Here is a 26626-nt window from a genome sequence, read left to right as displayed (position 1 = left end):
GGTCCTCGTGCTGTCCAGTTTTTCATACCTGAGACTCTTTCTTAGACATCTGTCATTGTGATAGGCTTGCTCAGGGAGGTTGCTGTGGTCCTCTCGTAGAGAGATTAGCCACTGTGCATTGCAGTTGTGGGATGCCTCCCTTTCCCATATGCCTTTCCCAGCCTTGGTGGGTCTGCTTTGTTGTTATTACCCTGCCATTGAGAGTACACTTTAGCTGGTTGGGTGGAGAAGAGCAGGTTAATCCTCCTGGCTTCATTCTCTCTTGTGTATCTCTTTAGGCAGCTGGCCAAGGCTTGGAACCTTTTTTTGGCAGTTTCGAGTGCTTCAGGTGTGGGCATATGGCTGTACTTATTGGGTACTGATCTTTTCATCACACCTCTTTGGAGTTCTGACAGCTGGCTCACTTTCCTCCTTGTCACCTTGATTTTAGCCTCTAACCGTATTTTCCATGGTGGGTATTGAATCTATTGAATCTCATGGCTCTCATGGTTGCTCTTATAGCCAAGCATCTCCAGGATCACTGATGCTGAGTTGTATATCAGCTCATGGGTTTCCGTTGTAGTGTTGGTAGGGATCGTTCTTAATGCTTCATTCACATCTTCAATGAGACTTTCTGATGGTACTTCACTCAGCTGTTGTAATTGGCGTCGGGGTCGTCTGGTGCTCATTTGGGCCACGATTTTATCTCTGTTGCGAGTGTGTGTGTGTGTGTGTGTATATATATATATATATATGTGTGTGCGTGCGTGTGCGTGTGCGTGTGTGTGTGTGTGTGTGTGTGTGTGTGTGTGTGTGTGTGGTGGTGGTGAAGACCACAGTGTTGCCTGTGGTCATTGGGGCCCTCGGGGCAGTCACCCCCAAACTGGAGCAGTGGCTAAAACAGATCCCAAGAACAACATCAGACATCTCAGTCCAGAAATGTGCAGTTCTAGGCACAGCCTTGGTGGGTCACCAGGGCTGGAGACCCACCAACCTGGAGGTTCTACTGCGCAGAACCTTCAAGCTCTTCTGGTAGAGGACCCAAGCTCAGAGGATGAGAGAGAGACCACCCGCAGAGGGTGAGAAGGGAATTATCATATAAATATACACACAACAATATTGAAACTATTAATCATCTTTGGGAGAATTTAAAATAGACTATGTGGAGAGTCCTACAGTAGTAATTTCTCCTTGTTGGATGACCCAGTGTTAAGAAAATAAATTTAAAATATATGCTAGTTCTAAAACTTAACATGTCTTGATTGAAATAGCCTAATTATAGTTTTCAGATTAATAACTTATTCTGCCCTATTGGCCTTTATGTTACCTGTAGTTACAGCAGATTGTTTGCTAAGATTTTTTGAACTGCCCTTTGTCTGTGTGGGAAAGAATCAGGAGAAATTCCAGCTTCACACTGATCTGTGAAAAGCCATAAAACAGCAGGAGTTCAGGCCAGTGGAGGAGAAGCTCTGCTTCCACTTTATTTAGATAAAGGAGACAACTGGTGTTAGATTTTGTAAACAAATTGCAGGGAGTTTCTAACTTTAAAGAGGGTCCTAGACAGCTCCTGGTTGGATGAGCAAAGATATGCCTTATTTGAATAAATTAAAGACAAGAATACCCCTTTACTATCAAAAGTTTGTACACAGGAGTAACAAATCAGATTTTGCTCTTTGCAATTTCTCCAGACGTCTTTGCTTTTTGTTTGTCGTTTCCATCTTTTGTCTTTTTCTCTGTCTCAGGTAAATTCATGTGTTGTTTGTGCTCTGAGTTTTGTGATGTTTTGTGATGTGCTTTTCTGGTGATAGTATGCATCTGTCTTGAATAAATGCTGATTATTGTGACGCTGTAATCTCTGTGTGATCTCCGTCTTTGCGCACAGCATTTTCTGAATCCGGGCATAAGAGAGGATATAACGAGTCAAAAGGTTTTAAAAAAGGTTAATAAGTTTTAGAATTTTTCCTCTCTTAATACCAGTTAGGAGACATCACATTCATCTTCATTTTCTACTGACGATATCACTGCCAAAAAGCCATCACTGGAATAAAACTCAGAGGTGATCAGATAAGAACTGACCCCACTACAAAAGTAAGACCTGAGACTGAATCCCAAAGCCTTGTTTTTGGAGTCAACCTCCAACTGAAACACGAGGTCGCTGGACCTTTTTCTTCTAATCTGCTGGCCAGGAAGAAGATTTGTCTTAAAACCTTCAAAGTGTTCATTGGAGGATTTCTAGAAATCGTTTTGCTTACCCCACGATTCTGCATTCCCATAGAGACATGCAAGTCTCTTGACGCATCTACCTGCAGATGTCAGGGTCTGTGTTTTCCCTGTTTTATTTTGTCAGTTTATTCTCTTTGTTTTTGGGTTTGAGTTTTTATTTTGTTGGAACACCTTCATGCCTCATGGCATCCACCAGATGTCACCAGATGCAGAGCCCCTGGGAAGCTGCTCGGTTCAACCCGTGTACACACCTGCAGCTCGTTTGGAGGGCGTGGACTATGGATATAAGCAGCAGCTCCTCTTCTTCTCATCGCCTGAGTGTTTGCTTACCTCGGTAACTAATCGTTCCAGAGAAAGGCCCTCTGTGATCTGATCTGCTCTGCTCTAACTCCTTGTTGTCTTCCTTGTCAGATGTTCCTGCCGTCTCCTCGTTGCTCCCGTGTGATCAGTCCTTCCCGGGTTCTGAGTGAGTCTGTTTCCCCGCTGTTGTGGATCACCTACCTCCTGTGTCCTCCCTCGGCAGCGTGAGCACACGAGCCACTCCTCGTGTGCTCACCTTTCCCCTTCCCCGATCCCTCTCCGGTGGATTCTCCTTCGGGACATTCCGGGTCAGGAGACCCCAACCGGAGAAAAAGTATCACTGAACCAAAGCCAAAGCCGCTCCTCCTGCCGTTAACAAACCTGTCCGCCCTCCAACGAAACCTAACCACCCAACGCTCTGCTCAAGCTTTCCTCCCCTTCCAACCAAGTAAGCTGTCATCGGAATTATTTCTGGAAAAGACTCATCTGCCTATTCTAACCCCATCTCTCCTGTTGACAGTAAGACGACCTGGTCATCCGTTCCAGTATTCATCCCCCTATTCCTTCCCTGACTTCAATAAAACTTATCATTGTACATTTTATCGGTCTCTTCTGGTTGTGTTCTTGCATGTGGGTTTGAAAACTGAATACCACCATGACAGCAGACATTCTTTGATAAGAAGGTTTCTTGGCATTTTCCAACCCAAAATACCAGAGGTTCTTTCTGAGAAACTCCATCTGGGATGCCAGTCCTGACATCTGCCTGAATAGAATGAGGTTTTTTTTGTTGTTCATCAAGTTTTGGACATTGGTTTGACCCGACTGACAATTGACTCAAAGTGAGCCCGTTCCATTTTTTTAAACTAAGACTATTGTAAATTGCTTTTCTGTTGCATGCTTGCTTAATGTTTCACTGATTATGTTATGTTGTATTGCTCTGGCATTTTAAGTCTGCCATGTTGGAGATTGTCAGGTTCTAGAACAACTGAATTCAGTGCTGCTAGAATGTATTGGCTCTGTCGGCCAATCTCTTCTCCATTTCTCCCTTGTGTTTTCTTCTTTTCTTTCCTTGATTTCCAGTTCATATCTATTTTGCAGTTGTACAGTGCTTGGACCCAGATTTCTTTTGAAGACTAGCCTGAGCACATGGTTGAATTTTACAACTTTGTTTCAAAGTGAGTTTGTACAGTGACCTAACTTCCTACCCTTTTGGTTTGACCTTCCTCCTCCTTTGGCAGAGTAAGGAGGATACTGTTCTACAACATTGTTGTACTGCATTTGTGGTTCTGCAAATCTGATTTTTCCCTTTGAAATTAGTTAGTTTTTAAGTTATTTTTCAATATTCCATGTTTTTAATATTCCATTTCATTTTGTCAGTTTGTTCATTAATATGATTTGATTCTCATTTTATTATTCAAAATATATATTAATTTGTCTTTTTATTAGTAGCTAGATTGCATGCCAGTAGTTAAACAATATGTTATTCACAGAATATTTCAACTGTAAAGTTGGGCTATTTTATTAATAAATTCTCAGACTTGATCAGACATCAGTGTGTCAATGATCCTTCCTTGTTGGTGAAGAGTTTCTTCTGCCGGTGGCCTGAATTCATTCCTTCAGGAGAGACTGAGTTTGGCTTATGACTCCAGAGTTGCTGAAACTGGTGCCCTGATTAAACTAAAAAAAAACTTTATTTTTTAATAATAATTTGATCAATAATAGATTATTGATTGCAATTATTAATAATTACATGAGACAAACACTGATCCAAGTTCTGATTCCCAACAATTTTGATGCCACGTTGTAACACCGGTATAACAGTTTGGTTTCCAGAATTCTGATTCCCAACATCTTCATGATCTCACCTTGTACCACCAGGCGTCCCAGTGCTGTGCGTCTCATTCTGGTACCAGGCCGATTGGCAGCACACACATAAACACCAGAGTGCTGCAGGGTGACATCTGAGATCATCAGGTTGCCTGTCCCGAGGACCTGTATACCCTCCACTCCAATAGAACGTCCATCTGACGGATACATACACACAGAGCGAAAGAAATGCTGTGTGAAACTGCATTAAAAAATGTGTTACTTAGCAGAATTCCTTCTTATGAATTCTGCCTGAGAAATCCTGAGGTACCTAGCCTGCTCCAAGAAACAATGGGCCGAGGGTTTCCTGTGGCAATGCACTCCAAAATGGCAGTCTGATGGATAGTGATGGTAAGATTCTGGGGCCCAGACAGGATGACTGGCTCCTTATAGATTCTAGGAGCTCCACCTTATTTGATTAGTTAGCACAATAAACAAACATATAAGTTAAGATAAAACACTGACACACAGTTGTATAATATGTAGTGTATATGAATCAGCTGGCAGTATTGCGGTTATAGAACTGATAAGTTATCAATGGATTGTGAATGATGCACTCCAGTAAGGTTGTAATCCAGAATGTCAAACAAGTTTAATGTTCTAAATTGGATGAATTTCCTGGTCAAAAGTTTCAAGAAAGAAATCATTCACAAAACCTTAAAACATTCAATATAAAATCGGAACCCCTGGCTTTCCTGATCTGCAAATGAGTAAAACATCAATCAGTAGATATGTCAGAAAAAAAGAGTAAATAGAAAAAATAAGTGCTTTTTCTTCAAGTTAATAACTCATCTGCATAATTATTGTCTCAACATCAAGGTAAGAACCAACAGGAATACTTTCACAAGCATTATTGCATTATTCCTTTCGCCATGATGCCTTGATCCACTCTGCCAGCCAGCCAGCCACAAGCGTTGTGTACGTACCTGTAACATTGAGTGTGGCCTCATGACTGTAACGAGTGTTTGCGATATTGGTGGCCACACAGCGAAAAATCCCTGTGTCTGCCTTCCTTACACCTGTTACTTGTAGGATACCCATTGGAAGAAGAGTGTACCTGGACAGGAAGCCAAAAGATATAACAAGCTGTTAATATCACTACCTCCCATTCAGAAATGTGAAAATAAAACTCTTGTGAGTTAATGCTGTTCTTTTTAAAAACATTTGATGAGAATATGCCTATTCACATGTGAATCAAATCAGATATACAGTTGAAGTCAGACATTTACATACACTCAATAAAAAGACGCATACACACTTTTATCTCAATGTATGATGGCCCCCTGCTGTCGCATTATGGCTGGTTAACTGTTCTTCAATTAAGGTCTTTGATATAGGAGGCACTTATTGTCATGTGTATTCATAAGCGTTTTCCAACATTTAGCACATAGAATCAGGTGTTTCCCCCCACAGGCTTTAAAAACAACAGTTATCAAACCACTGATAAAAAAGAGCAACTTGATAGAAATAATATTGGTAATTATGACTCACCTGAAATTATTTTAAAAAATGTCTTTTTATTTGCTGAAAGTACATACATTTGTTTTCAACTGTATATATAGTTGTTTAATTGATTTTTTAACCTTTTGAAATAAATATAAAAGTAGTACAATAATTTGCTTTTAAGTAATACGTTAATGGAACTCATTACTTATTTCATTTTTTTCTGAAGGTACAAGACACTGTCCTATAAACCTGTCCTATAGAAGATTTAATGCAAATGGCTCCATACTTCTGATTGATTTTACCTGCTGTCAGAAGTGTTCAATGGTCCTTTATCTTTTTCCCATGTAATGGTAGCCTCAGGAATACCATTTATTTGACACTGGAAGCGAGCAACTCCTCCCTCATTCACAGACATGGATACTGGATGAGTGTGGAACTTTGGAAGAGCTGCATAAATAAATACAGAAATAATAAAATAAACTGGCTTGCAGTAAGTTTCTGCTTCCCAATCAGCAGTTGTTTAACATTATTGGTAATCTTCCAACAACTGACGAACTGACAAGGTTACAGACAATTTCACTTATTTATTTGAGCTAGCATACATACATTTTGTGTGCAAATTTATGACTGTGATTCCTAGACTTTCTTACACTTACACAAATGTACCTGCTCACATGTAAGCAAAGTTTCTAATACACACACACACGCACGCAGACGCACACACACACACACACACACACACTCATATCTATGAAGAATTTGGTAATTTAGAGTGATCAATTAACGTAACAATCAGGCTTTGGGGCTGTAAGAGGAAGCTGGAGTACCAGGAGAGAACCCAAAAATGCATGTAGACAAATCTCAAGGCAGGATTCAAAGCCAGGACATTCTTGCTGCAAGTCAGCAGTACTATCAACTGTGACACTGCAGAGTGACAACTCTGCAGTCCCGACTTAATTAAGACAAACCCTGGTCATTGCAAATCTGTACAATTTTAAGAGCTGACAAGATAAACAAGTACACAGTAAGCGTAGCCAGTTTACACAAATATGGTTTTAATATATTTAAAATAATTCAGATTTTTTTATTTTTGTTCTAGAATAGCTGTTCTCAACGTGGGCGGTACCGCCCCCCAGGGGGCATTCAGAGGATGGCAGGGGGCGCTGGCGGACATTTTTACAAAAGGGGGGCTCTGGGATGCCTTTGGGGGGCGTTTGGTCGAAGGTAAACTTTACACCTTAAATGCACAACAATATCAGTTTAGACTTTGAGAAACTTGGTAAAACTGTATCGTGTAACATTAAATCATGCTGCTTGGCTGCAACTGTATCGATGGCAGCTCTTCTTCTATTCAGTGTTTGTTAGCTTCTGTTAGCTTCTTGGCGCAGCTCCGTTCTCTTGCTACTGGTAGCTAAAATCACAACACCCTCACTGTGTATCCCTCTGAAAAATGAACCCATTTAAATAAAGAAATCAAGAAATCCCTCCATGGGTGATACCACAATAGAGAGCGTTCATTTTATAGCGTTAACACGGTGCTGTAAGTGGTCCAGTATGAAACGGGGGTGATAGAACAACACAGCACTTTTAAATTTCAATAACCAGAATGCAGAAATTGTTTCCGTTGTTTTAAAAGGTTTATGTCAGTCTGCCTTTTCCACATCGATACGCTTCCCGACCGCCCTGCACCTTAGGGGGTTAAAAAAATAAAGACGTTCACATTGCGCAAAACTCTGAAACAGGAGAAGCGGGACATAAAACGGAGCGACGAACTAGATGTGAATTATGGCATAAAAACAGAGAATCTGATGCTGAACAGTGAAAAATCAACACATGATGTGAAACACATGACGATTAGCCAGCGCAGCAGGTGATGAGTGAAGATTACTGAGCGTCAATAAACGATAAAATAAATCTAGCAACAGGAAAGAAACTAAAGTGAACATAGCAATAAACAAAGGGAGGATCATATTAATCAAATGAAACTAAATGGAAATGAATGAAGAACAAAATGCAAGAATAAACTAAGAAACTAAAGTAAATACAGAGGAAAAAATTGCAGTTTGGTATGGCAAGACCTTTCGAGCAATAGTTAATACAGAGACTGTATGGCAAGAATAAACAGACACTATTTCCAGATAAAAGGTAAAATAATATTGTTGAAATGTTATGGGTTTGTTGAGACCACATCTAGTACTGAGAATAAATATATCTTACAGACCATAACAGTAAAGAACTGATCACTTATTTATGTTTTTAATTAGATTTGATATATTTATTTCTTCAATATTATTTTTCATGTCAGTGTTAATGTCATGATGGTGTTCTGTGACTCCATGACACTTTCAATTTGACTCATTAGGATTTGATTAAGAACCAGATTTGTTCTTGGTAATTTCTGTCCAGTAAAACTATTAATCTATAAATCAATAGACAGGTTGATATAAAGATATAATCCATGTTTCTGTCTCATATTTGTATGGCATTAAAAGGACCTGGAACTTTAGTTTTTCCACTGAAAGCTCTGGTTTGCACAATAAATGCCATGTGGGTGAAGTTTTATGGATGATACTCTGATGTCCCATTCTCCTGAAGGCAGCACAGAGCTGCACCACCAGAAACTGACAGACACTGAAGAGAAGAAGAGTTATGATTAATGTAGTTACAGTTCTATCCATGTTTTAATGTTGCAGAGCTCAGTCGTTTTGCAAATAGTTCAAAGTTTAAACTGGCATGTTTTACATCTTTTATCTGGTCATTTTGTGGAATATTTAACAACTAGAAAATGGCACAAAATAAGAATATTTTTTCCACTCTGATTGGTTGCTGTTAGGTCTACTGATATTAACTTGAATGTTCATTGCATTTTTCTTAGATGCCTGTGAAAATAATTTCTATTCACATGGCTTTTTTGTTCTCTGGGACATAATTTTTGATGATAAATACAGAAACAAGCGTAAAACTCAAAACATCTACAATAGTGATAATAATATTAATGATAAAATAATAGTCAGCGCAAAGTAACCTACAAAGTCTTTGGTGGGGGGCAGTGAGGGACCTGAATAAAGGCTAGGGGCGCACTGGGCCAAAAAAGGTTGAGAAACACTGATGTAGAGAGATAGTTGAATACTTACACGCCAAATGAACTTTGGCCTTGCGGCTCATCAGCAAGCCATAACGATTCTGTGCAGCACAGTCATACTCGCCCATGTCTGCATCACTCCCCTCTCTGCGTTTCTGGAATCTTTGAATTAACAGTGTTCCATTTTCCAGTACCTGGACTCGTGGGCTGAAGGGTAAGGTCATCCCATTTTTACGCCATGTGATTGTAATTGGTCGCTCGCCCTGCACCTGGCAATCCAGCATGAGTGGTTGATCCCTTACTGCGATCACATCGCTGGGTTCCAAAATGAAAGACAGTTCTGATGCCAAGCAACAACCTGCAGACAAAAAGAGAAAGGCAGGTAATACGTAACAGATATTTCATTTATCTGTTTAAAAATGTTTCCTTATTTATTCAGTTAAGCATAGTTAAACTTAATAAATAAATGTAACTATTTGTTCAGTTTAACAAATTATGTATTTGCCCATTTTGGGCAAAATGATGTATTTTTCAAAAATGGCCAATGAACAACTAACTAGCTTGCAGACTGATGGATGTTTGGGCTGACTTAGAATATATGCGCAGAAGAAAACCTGCCTTAAATAAGGATTAAGGTAAATGCTGGTAAATCTAACTTAGTTTTCAGTGGCAAGCAAGCCATGCATCCGGTGAGGAAAATGTTAACATCATGTTCAGCCTCCAGAAGAGAAAAAACGACGGAAAGTGTTGCCAGGTCAAGATCATAGACCCTCTATTGAAGCAGGGGCTACTGATGACAATAGCACTGTGACTGTGAATATTTGCACCCAACCCCCAGTAATCTTAGTTAAAAGTTCCCATCATCCACCACACACCCAGGGCACCATCTGCCCCTTCTTTATAATTCCAGTCAACCCCTCCCGACTCTTCTCGTCCTTTCAGATCCATCTCTGAGGTGACTTTCCCATGCTACCAAATCTCTCATCCTCACCCTTGTCCTCTTTTCTCCATGACCATGGTGACACCCCCAGTCTTTTTTGGTGCTAATGTCCTCAAATGCAAAGAACCCCAAAGCTTAACAAAAGATTCTCAGCTTCCCAGCTGTGAAGCACTAACAATCATCTTTGAACGTGAACTAGTGAAGGACATTCTCAATGTCACTGTGGAGGTTTGAATTGTGCTCGTCTAAAATACTCTGCAGTTTCTGGTTGTTTAGTTGACATCAGGTATCTGGATCCTTGCTAATGCTTGGACTGTGGGGCCACTGCTCATATTGATCATGTTAATGTTCATTGTTAATGTAGTAAATAATGTGTTATATATCAGTATAACATGAAAATATCACTGGGTCCAAGTTTCGGTAATTTTCATAATGACATCAATTCATTTACTTTAACTAAATTCTACCTAATACATATACACAATTCACAGAAAGGTTTTTGCACTGCAACGGGCTAGTTGGGGATATGAAAAGTAGCCCTGAAAAAAATACAGTTGTGTCCAAAATTTCTAATAAATTATTTCTATTCTGATAGAAAATAAGACAGGCATCTCTAACAACATGATTAAACACTGTAAAATGATCATCAATGCTAAAAATTATTTTTTATTTCCCTTTTATTCAGCTCTGGAGGAAGCTAAATATTAGGGTTATGGCAAGGAGGGCTTTAACCTCAAGGAATTGTAATTTATTGTCAAAAATCAATCATGTATCTTGACTTTCTTCTGACTTTTAGTCAGCAAAAACACCAGAGGAATGAATTTGTACCAAGTTTTGAGCAGGGTTTTGTTTATCAAGCTTCTGGCAGTTTATTTTAATAAAAATGAGAATTTGTTAAAAATAGTAGTGCAATACAATACAGTACCCTATTTTCTCAACCTATGAAATAACTCTGAGGTCAGTGTCAACCTCAGCAGTTTCTCCTTTTCCCTGTCATCCTTTAGGGACACTTGCATGTAAACATAATGATGTTCTAGGTTTTTTTGCTTCTAAGATCTGCATACATATGACTGTGATCAAATGTAATCACAGTCACGGATTTGTTTCACAGCCCATTGACCTTTGTTGAAAGTCTTCCCCCTCTCACAACCCACCTTCCTGTAAGATCACTATCAATAAAAGCCACGAGTAGAAAAACCTTTTTTAACAAAGAAAAAGACCAAAAACTGATTAATTTTAATTGATCTTCATTTTGTTTTATTTTTAAAGAATGCTGATTTCTCAGCTACTTTCCTGCTTGACTTAATCCTGTCAATAAGTAAGCATCTGCCTTTAATGAGTAGCCTCCCAATCTGCTGATACTGTTTGACCTGGTCACTCTGGGGAAGCAGAGTCCCAGCCCTCATCCCTAGGAATAATTTCAGGTCTCTTTTAGCAGATGGGGGTAGGGGATCAGATATAGTCAGAATTCATTTTTTATTGCTGTTTGAAAATGTTTCCCACTGCTAGTATTAGGCTGGGTTTCAGAAAGCACTACGTTCTGAATAAGTCACATAAAGGAAGCCATAACAACACCCTACACATGTTTTTTTTCTTCAGGTTTACAGTTTTTACCACAGGAATTTGTGTCAGAATACATATTTTAATTGATATCTGCGTTTTTCACATACATTACAGTTCCTGACTAATCCAAACACTTTAAATATACAAGATTTATTGTAAAACTTCGAGATAACTGTCTTTGTTATCTTCCTGCCACCAACCCCTTAGTCCCTGCCCCACCACCTTTGTCACTGGTATGAATAAAAGCATGTCTAAAGTGCATTAAAATTGGGGCTGGAGATGTTGGTTCAGAAAACACACTCCTTGCTGACAGAAGAGTCTTCCCCAACTCAGTCCAAAAAGGGTTGAAACTAAAGTGCAGAATCTCCCCCAAGTAAAACCAGATACTTCCCTCATGCTAGCCAGGTTCATTGTTCCAGATCCCAAGAACCTACCATTGTGCAGTGTTGCATATGAAGGGTAGGAGAGGATGGGCACCAAGGCAGTAGAGAGTAGGGTCTACAAGAAGGTACAGAGCAGCCTGTGGTTCTTGAGGAAGCTAAGATCATTCAAGGTTAGCAGCAAGATCCTGCAGATCTTCTATAAGTCTGTTGTTCAGAATGACATCCATCCATCCATCCATCCATCCATCCATCCATCCATCCATCCATCCATCCATCCATCCATCCATCCATCCATCCATCCATCCATCCATCCATCCATCCATCCATCCATCCATCCATCCATCCATCCATCCATCCATCCATCCATCCATCCATCCAATCTGGCTCCTCTGGATATGGAGGAGCAGCAACTATAGCCCATATATGAGGGTTGAATCTGTATATTGAGAACTTTACCTTTTTGCTTGGCTCTTTCTTCACTTAAAAATGTGCACCCATTCTGTTGGGTTTGGAATGAGTATATTCTATAGATACATGAGGTTTTCTCTTAGACATCAGAGTGGATATTAAATCCTTCAAAAAGTTACCCAAAGTTTGGATAAAGAAAAATTACTTTTTCAGTTTAAAATACTCTCTAAAGCTTGTAGTCAAATGCAAAAGTTTCTTATCAAGGCATTCAATTAATTTCCTCAGCTCTTGGTTTCTGTTACAGATCGGGTCTTCAAATAGATCCATGATGTTTTTAATATAAGATGTAATACAGTTAAAAATTAGTGATGCTAACATTTAAAATATTCAAGTGCACCTATGAATATCTAAGCATATGTGATTTAAAATTTACTGAGCACATCGTCTTCCAAGACCGGACTATTACTATAATGAAGTTTTATTAAGGGATGGAAATGCCAAGAACCTCATCAATAGTATCTAGTGATTGGGACTACAGGACCCCTAGAGGTCATGAGGACATCATAGGTCAAGGCTAGACATGTAGATTGGGGAGAAGGGGTGCATTTATGTATTCTCCCCATCTTCTGCTGCCATTTGGAATCTGCTGGCACTGAACTTTACATATCTACAATCCCCTCCTCCCAATAATGGGACTAAGAAAGAAAATGGGGGAGTTGGGGTCCCCTTTATGTCATGCTAATGCTTTCTTTTCCTTCATTGAATCCATTTCTGTATGATATTGAACTTTTAGAGTACTTTAAAGATTTGAGCTTGCAATGACAAACAAATGTAATCTTTCCTATTGGAAATGTCTCTTTCAAAGGTTTAGGCTGCAGAAAGAAAGGGTTGCTTAATCTAACTTGCAACCCAGGATATACAAGTTCAAGTTATATATCCTGAATTTATTTTCAAAAGGAAAGTTCTACAACAACTGAGATGAGTGCAGTACTCATATGGTTTAATCAGTCTTAAGATATAAAGCCATTCAAATAATGAATGTCTTATGAATTTGCAGGACAATAAAGGTTGTTTATATTCTTCCAACCTCATTTTATAATTGCTATGTGTGTGAATTATAGGAAATATGTTTTCTATTCCAATTTGTTTTCCCATATTTCCAAAATCACCATGATTATTCTTCTTAAGTTTGCTTTTCTTAGTCTGTGTGAGCTGAGTTTTGATGCAGTAGATAAAACAGGAATTTGTCCAGATTAATATCAAGGTATCCAAATGACAGCAGCATTCTGCATCATAAATGTCCACTAATAGCAAACCTTAAACTTTTACACACTTTCCACATTTTTATACACTCTTATTGAACACTCCACAGTGTTCTTATTGAACAGGTTTTTAGCATAAAACCACACAATCAGAGCAAGTGCAGAACTTCATTCTGCATATTTATGAAACAAGCACCAGTCATTGGCACAAAAACAGGTATGTACAGGAAACAACTGTCGGATACTCACTGTGAACATACAGTTCACTTTTTTAAGGTTCTACCTGAAATAGACTGGAGTCAAAATAATTATTTAAATAATTATTTTATATATTGTAATAAAATAAATCAAACTTAAAAAATCAATAAATTAAAAGCAACAACTTTCCATGACAGTTTAAACTTGATAAGGTGTCATTTCATTTTGCATTGAAAAATCCAAGTACAGCACTAGGATCTTCATAATGATACCTTTACTTGGGTTAAATCTCCTTCATATTAACAAACCTACTCCAGATTGAGATGCTTGTCTTCTTTCTATTTCTCTGCAGGAAACATTAGCCACCACAGACCATTTGTCTCTCTATGACCAAAGGAGGTTTCTGCTGGGTTAACCAACAATAGACCAAAAGCCTGATAGAGAGGGGTAGGACGCAGCAATGGACAGCTGTAGGGGGATTACCCCATAAACACATATCCTTATTAAGGTCTCAGTATGAGCACAGTCAGGGGGCAGTGTTATGGAAATGATGGTGTCAAGGTCAAGTCACTGGGGTCCGAGGGCTTTTAGGGTTACTATTTTGTCCATAGCCCCTGAAGACCCAGACTGCTCTGTTGACCCAACAAAAAATGCAAAGGTCAGAGTTGAAGACAGACCATCTAACATCTGCACTTCTTCTCTCATACAAAAACTGTCTTTTAATTTTTTGTTATTTTCTTCATCTATATGTAGAAACAAACTGCTTAAAAGTAAAAGGATAACATTTTCACTGCAGACTTTAAATGTGAAAAATATTTCAGAATCAGGGTAATTCAGGAAAATTGCAACACAGAATATCACTCTTAAAGATTGATACTACTTATTTGATGCTATCAAATTAGACAAGAAGTCTTACTTGTTAGATATTTTTAAAACTTGTGCAGTTTGGATTAATGCTTTGAACGTTAAGATTGCACTTCGTGATTTAGCAGAGCTGATCCCACCATTTTTTTATTTTACCCCTGAAAATGATAGATGTAACCAATAATCTAACAGGATTCTATTTCTGTTAGATTTGGCTAAATTCATAATTGCATTCATGTTTGTAACATATACCATGGTATGCAACAGCATAGATAGCACAAACATTGATCTGTACTTACTTAAGGCTGACAAACATGTGGCAAGGAGAAGTTGTTTCATTTTGGTCCTTGTCCCTCCAGTCTCCTTGGCATTAAAGTTTATTGCCCATAAAACCACCAAAACTCAAAATTGAAAAAGTAATCCAAGTGGAAAGCAAACTAATTATGCATTTACCAGTATATTATTCTGTTTTAAAGCTATAGTTACTGTTCTTTCCATGAAAGCATCACTGTTATGCTGGAGTTCAGCATTTAGTCCTGAAGGCTGCTGACCATTTTCAAAGCTAATCTGAGAGTAGAACAACGAAGACACCTAAGTCAGGCCAGAGCTCATTATGTATTCAGCTTCATTGTTGTCAATGAAGAAGCTCACTGGCCAATTGTAGGTCTGTTGGTTTATATGGATAAACCAATCCCAGAGCTGTAGTAATCAAGGGGTGGTCCTTCAGAGACACAGAGGAAAAATTGATGTTAATTTAAACAGGGAACTGTGGTCTGAGCTAGGAGCATCACTGAAATTCTAGTGTGATCCAGAGGCACAAAAGTGGCATATTCGACCTTTATTGAAGTTTCACAAATCAGAAAACTTTCACAAATCCCAAACATGGTTCTAAATATTCTGATTCTGATATTCTATTAGAGCAGAATAATCCAGTCCAGGTCTAGGTAAACTATTAAGACAATTATGAAAAATAGAAACAGTTTTTTAATGTCAGACATGTTTTAATTCACAAAGTGTATGTTGAAAAAAATATTCTTGCTCGTAATTTGATAGAGGGCAACTCTCCACATCATGGTCCTAATTGAGACGTAAGAGCTATAGGTCTATAATTTGACGGGTCTGTTGCATTTTTACCAGGTTTTAACATGGGAATTAAAACTGACTGTTTCCATTCTGCAGGAATACTCCCAGTCATCCAAATCAAATTAAACAATTTTAATATAACAGTAAGAGATGAATATTCGAAATGTTTGAGTATTGTATAACATACTCCATCCTTCCCCGGAGTTCATTGTTTAGCATTATTAATAGCTTTTTCTAACTCATACATAGTAAAAGGCATATCTAAATCCTGATTTGAAACTACTCACTTAAAAGTAACTTCTGGATTTTCATCCAATAATTTTTCTTTGTTACTTTTTATATCTTCAGATAAATTTTCTGAACTATGCACCTTAATCAACGTTTCTGCTAATAACTCTTTCTCTTTATTACTAATCGCTATTTTCCCATTTAATTCTAAAACAGATAAGGAAAAACTCTTTTTAACACCATTCATTTTCTTAACTCTCCATAATTCTGACAATTTAGTCTCTCTTCCAATGGAATTACCATACTGTCTCCAACATGACTTCTTAGCTGCTCTAATAGTTTACCTAACTATAGCTTGTGCTTTCTTATATTGAATTAATGCCTCAAAGGTATGGCATCTTCTTACTAATTTAAAAGCTTTATTTCTTCCCCTTATAGCAATACTACATTGTTCATTCCACCATGGAATTTCGATGCATCTTTACTCCAAAAGACCAGGATCATCTCTGAACAGACCTTCTTCTTCTTCTTCTTTTCTTTTTATGGTGGTTGGCAAACAACTTTTAGGTGCATTACCGCCACCTTCCAGGTTGGAGTTTGGATCAGATGCTTATAATCTTCCCATAATAACCGTTCTCCTAAGATAAATAAAAATACTACAAAAAACTGCATCCCCTGACGATCTCTGAAACAATTCTCTAATATCAGGCTTATTTTTATTCCTACTCAACTCTCTGAGTAATACCTCTCTTTCCCGTACATATTTGTTGCATTCTAGGAAGACATGTTGCACTGTTTCTAATTCTCCACAATAATTACAAGAACCTGTACTATGTTTATTAATTATTTTAAGAGTACTATTTAATCCTGTATGTCCAAATCTTATTCTAGATCAGTGTTTCTCAACCTTTTTTGGCCCAGTGCGCCCCCAGCCTTTATTCAGGTCCCTCACTGCCCCCCACCAAAGACTTTGTAGGTTACTTTGCGCTGACTATTATTTTATCATTAATATTATTATCACTATTGTAGATGTTTTTATTTTATGCTTGTTTCTGTATTTATCATCAAAATTATTTCCCAGAGAACAAAAAAGCCATGTGAATAGAAATTATTTTTCACAGGCATCTAAGAAAAATGCAATAAACATTCAAGTTAATATCAGTAGACCTAACAGCAACCAATCAGAGTGGAAAAAATATTCTTATTTTGTGCCATTTTCTAGTTGTTAAATATTCCACAAAATAACCAGATAAAAGATGTTCAACATGCCAGTTTAAACTTTGATTTATTTGATCTATAATGACTGAGCTCTGCAACATTAAAACATGGATAGAACTGTAACTACATTAATCATAACTCCTCTTCAGTGTTTGTCAGTTTCTGGTGGTGCAGCTCTGTGCTGCCTTCAGGAGAATGGGACATCAGAGTATCATCCATAAAACTTCACCCACATGGCATTTATTGTGCAAACCAGAGCTTTCAGTGGAAAAACTAAAGTTCCAGGTCCTTTTAATGCCATACAAATATGAGACAGAAACATGGATTATATCTTTATATCAACCTGTCTATTGATTATAGATTAATAGTTTTACTGGACAGAAATTACCAAGAACAAATCTGGTTCTTAATCAAATCCTAATGAGTCAATTTGAAAGTGTCATGGAGTCACAGAACACCATCATGACATTAACACTGACATGAAAAATAATATTGAAGAAATAAATATATCAAATCTAATTAAAAACATAAATAAGTGATCAGTTCTTTACTGTTATGGTCTGTAAGATATATTTATTCTCAGTACTAGATGTGGTCTCAACAAACCCATTTCATTTCAACAATATTATTTTACCTTTTATGTGGAAATAGTGTCTGTTTATTCTTGCCATACAGTCTCTGTATTAACTATTGCTCGAAAGGTCTTGCCATACCTGTTTATTCCTCTGTATTTACTTTAGTTTCTTAGTTTATTATTTCATTTTGTTCTTCATTCATTTCCATTTAGTTTCATTTGATTAGTATTATCTTCTCTTGGTTTTTTGCTATGTCCACTTTAGTTTCTTTCCTGTTGCTACATTTATTTTATCATTTATTGACGCTCACCATCAGTAATCTTCACTCATCACCTGCTGCACTGCCTAATCAACACATGATGTGATTTTTTCACTGTTCAGTGTCGGATTCTCTGTTTTTATGCCGTAATTCACATCTAGTTCATCGCTCCGTTTTATGTCCAGCTTCTCCTGTTTCAGAGTTTTGCGCAATGTAAATGTCTTTTTTTAGGCCCCTAAGGTGCAGGGCGGTCGGGAAGCGTATCGATGTGGAAAAGGCAGACTGACATAAACCTTTTAAAACAACGGAAACAATTTCTGCATTCTGGTTATTGAAATTTAAAAGTGCTGTGTTGTTCTATCACCCCCGTTTCATACTGGACCACTTACAGCACCGTGTTAACGCTATAAAATGAACGCTCTCTATTGTGGTATCACCCATGGAGGGATTTCTTGATTTCTTTATTTAAATGGGTTCATTTTTCAGAGGGATACACAGTGAGGGTGTTGTGATTTTAGCTACCAGTAGCAGGAGAACGGAGCTGCGCCAAGAAGCTAACAGAAGCTAACAAACACTGAATAGAAGAAGAGCTGCCATCGATACAGTTGCAGCCAACTGTACCGCCCACGTTGAGAACAGCTATTCTAGAAATAATGTCTTCTTCCTTCTTATTTCTATTACACTTCCCCCAACTTTTTTTTGGATACTATAATAAAACCTTGCCTTGTCTCCTCTACCCCACTCCTTTTGCCATTTTCCTTTGATATACTCTTTTATAATATTCTTTAATCTCATTTTTACTTATCTTAATATTCAAATCAACAGTATTCTATTTTGAAGCACTCTTAGAAAAACTATCCGCTAACTCATTTCCTACCACACCAATGTGGGCTGGAATCCAAACTAGTTTAACATGAGAACCACAATTTTTAATCCTATAAATTGAGTGAATAATTTCCAATACAATATCTTGTCTTGCTTCTGAATTTTCCTCTTTAATACTAATTAATGCGCTACTTGAATCGGAACAAATTACAACCTCTCTTCTTTCCATTTCCTCAACCCAGTATACACTGTCAGTTTATCAGTTATTCTTTTATTTTTCATAAAATTTAAATCCGGAACTATAAATGAATATATCTACTTGGTTGTTTAACATTTTAGAGGCATTTTATATTTGAATATATTCTGAACAGGGCCGTGCAGAGGCCACTAAAGGGGCAGGTGCTCAAAAATAAAAAAGGGCCCATCTAACTGCAATCTGACAGAATATTAACAAAGCCTCTCAGCTTTCAGAGTTTAATAAACAATGATAAACTTTTTTCAGTAATTTTAAATCAACATCAGCCTGACCAAGAATCTATGATGGAATAACAGGAGTAAAAGCCACAGGACTAATTAGAAAATTATCTATTCCAATATCTTTTACTTTATTTAAAATTATCCATCAAAACTACTAATTTGCTTTTTTCCTTTTTCTTGACAAGGTAGTGTCATACGTGGGGGATGGGTTTCATCATGTCCTTTAATATTTGCCCAGTAAGTCAAGGCTAGTTGTTCCCTCCTGAGCTCCATCTCCATCTCACCATCTCAACCTGTAGAGCTGAACCTGGAGCTGTTTTCATCGCTCCGCAGCAGAGTCTTAATGCCTGATATTGTATTTTATCTATTTTTGCTAATGAACTACTTGAAGCTGAATTATATAAAATACAACCATAGTCAAAGACTGACCTAATTAGTCCGATGTAAACCGTCTTTAATGCTTTCCTATCTGCTCCCCATTCTCTGCCTCTCAGACGTCTCATAATATTAAATTTCTTTTTACTTTTTTCCAATATTTTATCTATATGTATTTTCCATGTGAGTTTTTTTTATCAAACCACATACCCAAATATTTAATTTGATCTTCCCTTTCTATGGCATTCTCATATAATTTAAGATCCACATTAGTATTCACCTTCCTATAAAAACAACAAATTTAGATTTGGATGTTGAGAATCTAAAGCCCAAACTTCTACGTTATTTAATGCTTTCTGTATTTTCCTGTTTATAAATTCAGTGTTTTTTCCCCTTTTCCAAATGATGCCATCATCTGCAAATAATGAAACGCCAAAAGATTTATCTAAACTACTAAAAATATCATTAATCATTATAATAAATAGCATAAGACTTTTAATACTGCCTTGCGGAGCTCCATTTTCAACTTGATATTTTGAACTTATTTCCCCTCCTATTTTTACTCTAATATTTCTTTCAGTTAAGAAATTTTTAATCCACCTATAAATTTTACCCTTTATACCTATTTGTTTTAATTTAATAAGCAGTCCTTCTTTCCACAGCATGTCATCAGCCTTTTCCACATCCAAGAAGACTGGTATCACACTCTCTTTATTAATCTGGGCCCGTCTAATTTCATGATCCAGACATAATGCTGGATCGATTGTACTTCTGCCTTTTCTAAATCCAAATTGATAAGTTTTAATCTTCTTCTTAAACTCTAAAAAATAAATTAATCTGTTATTTACCATTTTTTCCATAATTTTACCCAGACATGACAGACTTTGTAATAGTCTGTAACTTTACCAGGTGTAATAGTAAACCTGGTAAAGTTTCCTATTTGTAAACTTTACCAGGTTTACAAATAGGAATAATTATGGCTTCTTTCCATTTATCAGGTAATGTCCCTTCCTCCCAAGTTTTATCATACAATTCCAATAATATTTCTTTACTCACATCACTAAGATTGCTTAGCATATTATAAGTAACTTGGTCATTACCAGGAGTTGATTTATTAGAATTCCTCAGAGCTTTATTTATTTCTACCAAGGAAAATGTTATATTAATAAAATCATCATATTCTTCATCATTGTGAAATAATCCAATATTTTGCTGTAGAGTAGTTTCACGTCCTATTTTTTCTTTATTATTTAGATTTTCTGTACTATGTATTTTTGCAAATACTTTTGCTAATACCTCAGCTTTATTTTCATTATTTATTATAATATTTCCATTATCTTTTATTATTGGGAAAAAATACTCTTTGGAATTTCCAGACATTTTTTTAATAGTATTTCAAACTCTGTCTAATGCAGTTTTTCCTCAAAGATTCACAATATTTCCTCCAATAATCTCTTTTAGCATTTCTTATCATTTTCCTGACTTCCGCCTGTTTTCTTTTATAATTTATTAGATTTTGGAAACAAATTATTTTCTTAAGTGTTTTAAAAGCCTTATTTCTCTGTTTAATTACTATTGAACATTCTGGTGTCCACTAGGGAACTATCTTCTTTTTTTTAATACCACTACTTCTAGGAATAGATGTTTTGGCTGAATTAATAATACATTTGGTAATTTCTGAGTCTAATTCATTTATTGGTTTGTTTATATCTACATTTTTTCAAGCTAACCTCACTCATTATTTCAAATTTACCCCAATCTGCTCTCTCAAATTTCCACCTGGTTGGCATTTATAGCACCTGAGCGGTGGTGGGATATACTGCCTTACATTAAAGCTCATGTATCCAATCATCACTTTATCAGGCAGAATGTTATCTTTGCAGACCAGTAGTACAGATGTACTGTCCATTTTCTCTCCATTCCTAAAAGCCTGCAGTCGTTTGATGCCTGTAATTTCTCCTCCTTTGATTATTTTCTTTAGCTCCTCCAAATTTTCTCCTACAGGAATTCCTGATATTACTCCTTTTACCCCCTTTTCTTCCCCAACAACCTTCCTTTCCAGCACTTCTTTTTTACACACCATTTGTAATTTTAGATCTTTATTCTTTTGTTTGGCATTTTTACAAATGATGAGCAGACTTCCATCTCTTAACACTTTAGGTAGTTCTACATCCCCTATAGCTTTTTTTAATCCATTTGACAAACTAATCAGGCTCATTCCAAGCATATCCTGTCCAGTCTTAAATTTTAGTATAACTTTAAAATCTTCCATCATTGCTTTCTTCCTTATTTCAATTCTTTCTTCTTCATCCTCAAGAGATCTTTTTCCAGTATTTATTCCCTTTTTAGCCTCATCTCTCCCCCCTCCCCCTCTTCTATTTTCTACCATAGACCAGCCTGTATCCATATTCTCATCCTCCGAAAGCCGCCCACTACTACTTGCCATCTTGATCCACTCACAACCCGGATTATGCCAAAAACCACCTTTGGATTAATTTATTAAACGCCAATAGACGTTTCAACAAAACCCGCGTCTTCTCGCCAGCAAAGATCTTCCGTCACCAAACCAGCTGTGCTTCCTGAACAGACCTGCTAACCAGCCATTCATTTGATTCAGGTGTGTTAATTGGAGCAGGGAAGCATCTGAAAGTTGCAGGATAGTAGCTCTCAAGGACTGAACTTCAGCATCTCTGTACTGAACAGTCGTATCGTGATATCCAAACAAATAAACTTACGATAAGCATAAGTTGATACTCTTGCGCAAACAGAAAGTTAATGCATTCATAAAAAATAATCAAAAATCAAAAACGTGATTTTGGTTTTGATTATTTACCTTGTTTGTTTTTTTTAAATAGATTTGGATTGAGATACAGAATACATAACAGTATAAACACAGCATACATTGTGGTATAATGTCCGCCATGGAGTTACAAACATTGAGACAATACATCACCATTACATTACATAAATCAGTGATTCTTGAGAATAGGGACAAAATGGGTTTTAATTTTCTAATATTTTTTTTAAATTATTTTTCAACCTTATGTATGCAAATATGACAAATAATGTTTTGGAAATGTAAAGATGCTAAAGTGCAGGCTCCCAGTTGCAACATTTTTTTTTAAATTACATTTTTTAATCGATCTAACCTAGAACGCTGTCATCACCATCTGACAAAATAAATATAAAACAATTTTTTTAATGACCCTATTAATGACATTTTTACTCAGTTTTACAGACTGAGTAAAAATCTCAAAAAACAACAAAAAAATTATTTAAAACAAAAAACAAGAAGTCCATCTGACGGAGTTGACACAGAACTGAAAACTAATGAGTAAAAACAAAAACTTGATACATGTGAAGTAATGCAATTTATGTAAAATACATTAAAATTAATTAATTGCACATTTAAGTGAGATTTGACAACAATTTCACTGAAAGAGTCACAAAACCTGATGGAGTTGACATCTGACGGAGTTGACAAAAAGCCAAACTACCTCAATTTATATGATATTATTCTGAAGGAGGCCATGTTGTAGTTCATCAGGTACATGAAATCTTTACATTGTACTAAAATTAAGCTTTTATTTCACAAAATTTCATCAGTTTTGTAAATTGTCAGTTATGGTGTTGACACATCATGGTTGTGACAAACAACTTAGGAATAAAAAGAAAAAAAAACTAAAGAATAACATAAGCTAACCAGAGCTAACTAGCCCTCTTAGCAAATGAAGAGAAAGGAAGAAATCATGGGGTCCTCAGAAGTTCTGGTGTCCCCCAAAAATGCCTGATTTTATTTTATTTTTTACATTCTTTTCATTTCTGACGGTGTTGACAAAAACTAGGGACAAATTTCAATGGAGTTGGAAAATATATAAAAATTATTTTTAATTTTATTGATACTTTTATAATTATTTATATGACTACTTATACTTAATTGTCATAATATATAATTTTAGTATTTATTTAATTGTTTTAAACTATTATAATGTATTGAGTTCTGCTCCTGGACAAGGGATTTTAAAGACGCCATCCATCGACTACAATGTTTAAAATAAAAAAATATTCAGCAAATACCTGGAAAACATACATTGTTGTGCTCACATGACCCAGGTTAGTTTAGTTAGGAATATGAAAAAATTATATTTTGTGTATATTTCATTCAAATTTTGTGCTTTATCCATAGAACATGTTTTGTCCCTATTCTCAAGAATCACTGAAATACATTAAAGAAAGAACAAAAAGGGCATGTTTTAATAGCTTTGGGGAACTTACCTTGTTATGTTAAGCTCCAGACAAGACGCCATCCTGCTGTCTCCCGGGCAACACGTGACGTCACAGATACATTGCGATTGTGGGGGCAACTCTTTATCAAACACCATCTTTTTAGGGAAATTGACAAACCTATCTTTGAATTTGACTAAACAAGTGTTTAATTAACATTGTATTTTTAACATATAACACCAACACTGGTAATCTAACACTTTTGATTATGCTCTGTAGATTTCTATTAATTTCCTAAAATATTTATTATGGAAAGTATTTTTTTCTTTCCGTTTAATATTGTCTTTAAATGCTGGTTCTCTAAGATGCAAATACAAGTAAAATATCTTGCCTATGAAAAAAACTGTATTGTACAATTATTTTACGGTAATTTGCTGCCAGTCATCAGTCTTGATTGTGACAAGAGAAGAAGAAATCAAATTGACAATATCCTACCGTATTTTGGAATAACAGTATGTTACTATTGGAATTTCACCGTAAATTTACAGCCATTTCTAAGAGTGTACATGCAAATATGTTACTTTAAAAATAATCAATAAATGAATGCAGAGAAAATTAGATTTAAGTTACTCAAACATGGGCATTGTAAAGTCTACAGGCAGAAATTATTTCCTTTGTCGCTCTGTGGTGCACTTTGGTTTAATGAGAGTCTGGTTGAAGATGCTCCTGCAGCCGGCCAGCACATCATGGTGGAGGTCCACCATGATGTGCTGTTACCTAACAGGGGTCACTGGTCCCCCTCCTCATATCCACCACCCGTTCCTTGGTCTTTGTCACATTGAGCTGCAGGTGGTTCAGCCCACACCATGTGACAAAGTTGCCTACAGCAGCCCTGTACTCAACCTTATTCCCCTCACTGATACAACCAACTTCAGGTAGGTCATCTGAGAACTTCTGGAGATGACGGGTCTCAGTGCAATAGAGCGTGAAGAGAAAGAGAACAGGAGTTAAAACTATAGAAAATAGGTAAGTAAGTAAAGTTTATAAGCGCTTTTCACAGACATAAAATCACAAAGTGCTGTACGATAGAAATCAACTTTAAAACCATACGAAACAAAGCTAATATAAGAAGCACAATAAAATCAAGAGATTTTATAAATAAATAACTAAACCCCCCCTGGAAAATAAAAATGTTTTTCGCTGCTTTTTAAAAACTTCCATCAAGTCAGCAAAACGGAGCTGCAAGACAAGTTGTTCCACAGCCCTGGGGCCGTCGACTGAAAGGCCCGGTTCCCTTTAGGTTTGAACCGTGTAGGTGAAACATCCATGAGATTCAGAGTTTGAGAACAAAGACCACGAGCAGCAGAATATTTAGTTAAAAGCTGACAAAGATAATCAGGAGCCTTGCCATATAATGCTCCGTAGGTCAGCAGAAGAACTTTAAAACAAATTCTAAAATCAACTGAGCCACTGTAGTGAATATAGAACAGGAGTGATATGACAGAATTTACTGGATTTGGTGAGAAGTCTGGCTGGCGTGAGGAACAATAGACCTGGCCTATAGAACTAACTGATTGTAGGTGTCGATAGTTGGAGCAGGAACGAAGCTGAGGAAGGGGAAAATAGAGAGCGACACTGGAGAGCAAGGAGAAAACACAGGGGAACAGGAATAACACTAAGAAAAACTTGACCAAGGGTAGCAAAATAACTAAGAAATAAATATAACTAGAACCACTACGAGGGACTGAAATAAAGAAAAACAAGAAGGAGACAGATCTAACCAAAATAAGTAACATTAAATAATGAAACTAAAATAACCATGAAGGGCTGAACTAAAGTGAACTAGATCATTACTCATTAAATAAAAGAAGAAAAGAAAAACACAGAAATAAACAAAACCCAATCCAAGACCCAGAGACCTAACATAATGGTGGGGTCCTTTCTTGCTCCTTTGAGTCTGTTTGATTTGCTGTTTGGTGTTTTACACTGGGTGGAGTTCATGTCGTTCAATTATACATGGCAGTTTTGTTTTATCATAGATACACACACCTAGATGTCGCCTGGATTCCCGAAGTTTACATTAATAATATAATCGGGTGCCACAGCTCCGGCCTGTGGGGAAAAAAAATTAAAAAATAATAAATTGTAAATGAAGAAGCCACAGAATAAAGATACCAGAAACTGGTGGTTCTTTCAGGTGTTGTAAGAAGGTGAACAATCTCTGAATAAAATTCCAGAGGTGAAAAGTTTTTCCTGCCGCATTTTACCTCATTTGTTGAGATTTCTGGTGTTCCAGGTGCCAAAATTAGGCTAAAGAAATTGGAAATATGCAAAGGTGTTTGAAAAAGATTATTTTTGTATACGGTAAAATCATCAATCAGACCAGAAATAAAGCATGCATTACACAGATTTTCTCAATAATTAAGTTTGTTCCTTGAAGGGTAAACACCTATTAAAATACCTAGATATAGCATTTGGTAAGCAGTCAGCTGCTTTCGCTATTAAACCACACCACAGTAATGAAATAGTGCATCCTTGAAGTAAATAGGCAAGTCAATTTGTAGCATGTTGTTTTACATAAAGTGTTTAGTTGCAAAACACCGCGACTATATATAAAGCATCGCGACTTTGTAAGCAAAACTCAAGCAAAAAACAGCTTAGCTACTGGTTGAAAATCGCCAGTGATTTTACTTGTAGGCAGATCTTCGCAATAACAAACTGCCACGTTTTAACAAGAAAACCTCCCGTACCAATATGGCGAATGCATTGACGCATTGCTCCAAGGCGACATCTATGTAGACTTTTCTGTTTTCTTTTTATCATGTTACGTAAAATCTAACAGACCAGG

At 36.7% G+C, this 26626-nt stretch overlaps 1 protein-coding gene and 1 long non-coding RNA gene across 3 annotated transcripts in view; one reads left to right on the top strand and one right to left on the bottom strand.

Annotated features, from left to right (window-relative positions):
• Window positions 1-24030, bottom strand: part of LOC103472149 (immunoglobulin superfamily DCC subclass member 3) — an 87454-nt gene extending 63424 nt beyond the window's left edge. The window contains exons 1-6 of one of the 2 annotated variants that reach the window (XM_081612409.1): window positions 23830-24030; window positions 8949-9254; window positions 6117-6261; window positions 5295-5425; window positions 4640-4777; window positions 4368-4526 (exon numbers count right to left, since the gene is read on the bottom strand). In XM_081612409.1, the coding sequence (XP_081468535.1) occupies window positions 4368-4526; window positions 4640-4777; window positions 5295-5425; window positions 6117-6261; window positions 8949-9180 (805 nt within the window). In that variant the 5' untranslated portion in view covers window positions 9181-9254; window positions 23830-24030. Of the gene's footprint in view, window positions 1-4367; window positions 4527-4639; window positions 4778-5294; window positions 5426-6116; window positions 6262-8948; window positions 9255-14813; window positions 15060-23829 lie in introns of those variants that run through there. The other variant, XM_017307433.2, reaches the window with a different exon arrangement.
• On the top strand, window positions 1943-3102 carry LOC145553651 (uncharacterized). Its single transcript, XR_014089708.1, has 3 exons — window positions 1943-2536; window positions 2614-2950; window positions 3023-3102. It is a non-coding gene; the product is annotated as an uncharacterized LOC145553651 (long non-coding RNA).
• Window positions 24031-26626: the final 2596 nt, after the last annotated feature.

Source organism: Poecilia reticulata, chromosome 11 (genome assembly GCF_904066995.2).
Source record: "Poecilia reticulata chromosome 11, P_reticulata-male-v2, whole genome shotgun sequence".
Lineage (NCBI taxonomy): Eukaryota > Metazoa > Chordata > Actinopteri > Cyprinodontiformes > Poeciliidae > Poecilia > Poecilia reticulata.
This window is presented reverse-complemented; position numbering and strand designations above follow the sequence as displayed.